General features: G+C 30.7%; 1 protein-coding gene across 1 annotated transcript in view; it reads right to left on the bottom strand.

Annotated features, from left to right (window-relative positions):
• Positions 1-364: 364 nt before the first annotated feature.
• LOC106477319 (obscurin-like) overlaps positions 365-4,081 on the bottom strand; it is a gene marked incomplete at both ends in the record, with an annotated part of 4,939 nt that continues 1,222 nt past the window's right edge. Inside the window, 4 exons of the mRNA XM_013937903.1 lie at positions 365-529; positions 1,139-1,231; positions 1,824-1,916; positions 3,254-3,323. Coding sequence (XP_013793357.1) covers positions 365-529; positions 1,139-1,231; positions 1,824-1,916; positions 3,254-3,323 — 421 coding nt within the window. The remainder of the gene's footprint in view (positions 530-1,138; positions 1,232-1,823; positions 1,917-3,253; positions 3,324-4,081) is intronic.

Genomic DNA, 4,081 nt, shown 5'->3' with positions numbered 1-4,081 from the left:
ATAAAGCTTTAAAAAGTTAAGTAACTTGAAAATACGCATATTAACTGGAAAGCACGAGTTTTGTGTTGAGAACTGTGAAAAGGGTTAGTTAAGTAACTTGGAAATACGCATATTAACTGGAAAGCACGAGTTTTGTGTTGAGAACTGTGAAAAGGGTTAGTTAAGAAACTTGGAAATACGCATATTAACTGGAAAGCACGAGTTTTGTGTTCAGAACTGTGAAAAGGATTTTATGTACGAGTTATATTTATAAACTAAGAAGCGTTAGTTATTTCATCATAAGCCCAATATAAGTTTTACGAAGAACATTTTGCATACCCTGTTCATTCAATAAATATTACTTTATTTTTATTGCACTGCTTACATGTTTTATCAAACGACCCAATTTGTGAACGTTGCCACAGTAACCTTCCAGTGCATTGATATATGTGAGATCGGTTGCACGTTGTGGAACACACATCATAAAGTCCAGAGCCCTCTGTAGATCAGTGGTGTCTTCTCTCAAGCGGTTAGTATATTTAATTAGTTCCTAGTGGGAAATAAAAACGCTTTAAAACAAGGTGACAAATGATACATTGGATTTCACATTTATTTTTAGTAAAGCGATTTATATCCGAAAATTCTTAATATCCGTTTAAAAATAATTATGATGTTAAAAGAAAAATATCTTATATTCCAATAATTGCATTTTAAATTCAGGGTAAACAAAAATATTAACTAGTATAATTTTAACAAACTTAAATTCGGCTAAAAGTCAATAGTTAATTCTGAAAATGTCACAACATTATTTTACCATTAAAACAACATATCTTAAATCAAAGTAAAAGGTAAGAGTAAAGTTTTGGATAAGATCTGGAAAAGTATTCGTTACAAAATCAGCATTATTGTTTTTGTTTGTGCTTTTAGGATAAAACTAAACAATGGGCTAACTGCATTTTGTCCACCGCAGGGAAAAGAACCCCGGATTTTAACATTGTAAGTTCGTAAACTTAACACTGACTCACCGAGGAGGCAGTGTTATTAAAGAATGATTTTAGTAAACACATAGATATATTAGCTCTAAGTATATTATATACCCTGATAATTACCTTAACAGATTTGTTCGAGTGGTATATTAGCTCTAAGTATAAAGATCTACCTTTATCAATAATACATAGTCGTTTATCCTTTGAATCGGAAGCTTCAAATGTTCTGCCAAAGTTTTATCGTCACCAATTTTCCTGCTGAAATCCTGTGTAAAAGGAAAGGAAAACAGGTGTATTAGTAGGACTGCGAGTTCGAATCCAATTAACTATTCTAACTTTTCTTAGTGTCACTGTGATAAAATTAAAATAAATTAATTTACTTACTATTATATATCTCGAAAAAAATATTAACTTGTACTAGGGAAAATTATTTTAAACATCACGTTGATACATTATTCCAGATATGATAGCAATAGTTTTTAAAATCAAATGTTAGTCATTTCTTATTTGAATCTTGAAAAAATATTTACTTAATTGTCAGTTCATTTAGTCTGTTCTTACATTAAAAACTATTTCTCGGCAATGAATCGATAAAACAAGAAAATAGTTTCTTGATTAAATGAGGGAAGTGTTCTACTAATTTATTTATTTCAGTGTTTTTTAAAATTGTGTCATTATATTATCACAAAACCGAGAATTATTGTTTAATATTATATAACATTAATGAATAGCTGTTCTTCTATGCCACACTTTTTTATACGGTGAACTCGAAGTCAACAGAAAATGTTTGAATTATGAATATTTCAGTTTTCTTGCTTAATTTCAACTACATTACGAAATTTTATAAAATTCTGTTACATCAAAATAGTTCTTCAGGGAGCCAGACGACAGTGCTGCTTGAGCTTGTGGTTCATCCCGGCAATACTTCACATGCTTGTCGAAGTCCCTCTCCTGAAAACATCACACAAAAAGTCAGACATCAAGCACGATCTTATAACAGCTTTGTTGTTGTTGTTTGTTATTAAGCACAAATCTACACAGGGCTATCTGTACTCTGCCCATCACGGGTATCGAAACTCAGTTTCTAGCAAACATAACACTGTGCCACTGGGGGTATGGAGGCTAACAGCTTTGATATACTAATCTCTATAAGACAAAGTCGCGGGCACTTGGAAAGTGGCTTGATGCAGGATCTCACAGCTCACTTAGCTTATGTTAAGATAAGTTTTATAGTAGAAAACAAAATCATCACACGCTATAAAACATATCTACACAGTCTATAATTAACCTGCAACAACTAACTATAAAACATATCTACACAGTCTATAATTAACCTGCAACAACTAACTATGAAACATATCTACACAATCTACAATTAACCTGCAACAACTAACTATAAAACATATCTACACAGTCTACAATTAACCTGCAACAACTAACTATAAAACATATCTACACAGTCTACAATTAACCTGCAATAACTAACTATAAAACATATCTACACAGTATACAATTAACCTGCAACAACTAACTATAAAACATATCTACACAGTCTACAACTAACCTGCAACAACTAACAATAAAACATATCTACACAGTCTATAATAAACCTGCAACAACTAATTATAAAACATATCTACACAGTCTACAATTAACCCGCAACAACTAACTATAAGACATATCTACATAGTCTACAATTAACCTGCAACAACTAATTATAAAACTTATCTACACAGTCTACAATTAACCTGCAACAACTAACTATAAGACATATCTACACAGTCTACAATTAACCTGTAACAACTAACTATAAAAAATATCTACACACTCTACAATTAACCTGCAACAACTAACTATAAAACATATCTACACAGTCTACAATTAACCTGCAACAACTAACTATGAAACATACCTACACAGTCTACAATTAACCTGCAACAACTAACTATAAAACATATCTATAATTTTTTTCAAAAATTTTTGTGCATATAAAACCAAAACCTAATTCAACATTTTAAATATTTTAATATAATTAAAGACTCTTCAAGACAGCACATTTTGAATAAAACTTTCTACAGAATTTAATTTATATTGGAAGTAAATGCACGTATTAGAATTTATGTTCATTTTATAGATCGAGTAGCAGATATATGTTTATTTGTCTTTCTAAAGTTATAGAACACCCCAACGTGAAACGTTCTCTGTAATGTTTCTAGATTAACTCACACGTGAAGTTTATCTCTTTGCTATCACCATAAACACCAATTAAGAAAATGAAACATTCTTACCAATCGAAGAAACGTAATTCCAAGTTTCTGTGGTTCACTTGCGTAGTACTGAACGCCTTTGATAAGTACACTAAAAAAAAAGAATAAAAAAACATTCAAAAAGAAAACTCGATTATGTAAAAAATGCAAAATATTTAACCACATATTATAGTACTCTTGATTGAATGTTTACAGAAAAGATTGCTCTGCAAGGATCTCCATAACACTTACAAAGTATATTCATAAAGAATAAAACCGCAATACGTTTCATAATAACCTAAAACGTGACTTGGAAATCCAAGATGAATTAAAAATGGAAATATTTTCTTTAATATATGATAATTTGTTTAATTTACGAAAACCACAACTGGACCATTCCATATTGTAATGTTTATAGGAAAAGCAGTCTTTACATCAATTATGCTTCTCGTTTCTTACAGAGCACTACGTATTATAATAACATTACACATTTTCCTAAGTACAAAACTATACAACGGGCTATCTGTGCTGTACCTACCATGGGTATGGAAACCCGCCTTCTAGCGTTTTAAAGCCGCAGACTTATCGCTGTGCTACTGGGGGCGTTTCCCTTAGAACAATCTGAGTTATTTTTTTATTATCAACTGCCATGACTGTTATTCATAAAAAAAATTTATAACAATGTCAGAAGTTCGAACAAAAAAATTATTCCTTCAAAATACATCTTGTATTTTGTATATGTCTGTCACCTTCTAAGGCAGCATATGATGGTTTTAATTATAATATATGCAAGATGACGCATGTGGCTTATCATTATTTGAATTATAAGAATAATTTGGATGGAAATAACCTTAACAGTGTTATGAAAGA

The sequence above is a fragment of the Limulus polyphemus genome, unplaced genomic scaffold, assembly GCF_000517525.1.
Source record: "Limulus polyphemus unplaced genomic scaffold, Limulus_polyphemus-2.1.2 Scaffold14182, whole genome shotgun sequence".
Lineage (NCBI taxonomy): Eukaryota > Metazoa > Arthropoda > Merostomata > Xiphosura > Limulidae > Limulus > Limulus polyphemus.
The sequence above is the reverse complement of the archived record's forward strand: the minus strand, read 5'-3'. Positions and strand labels throughout refer to the sequence as shown.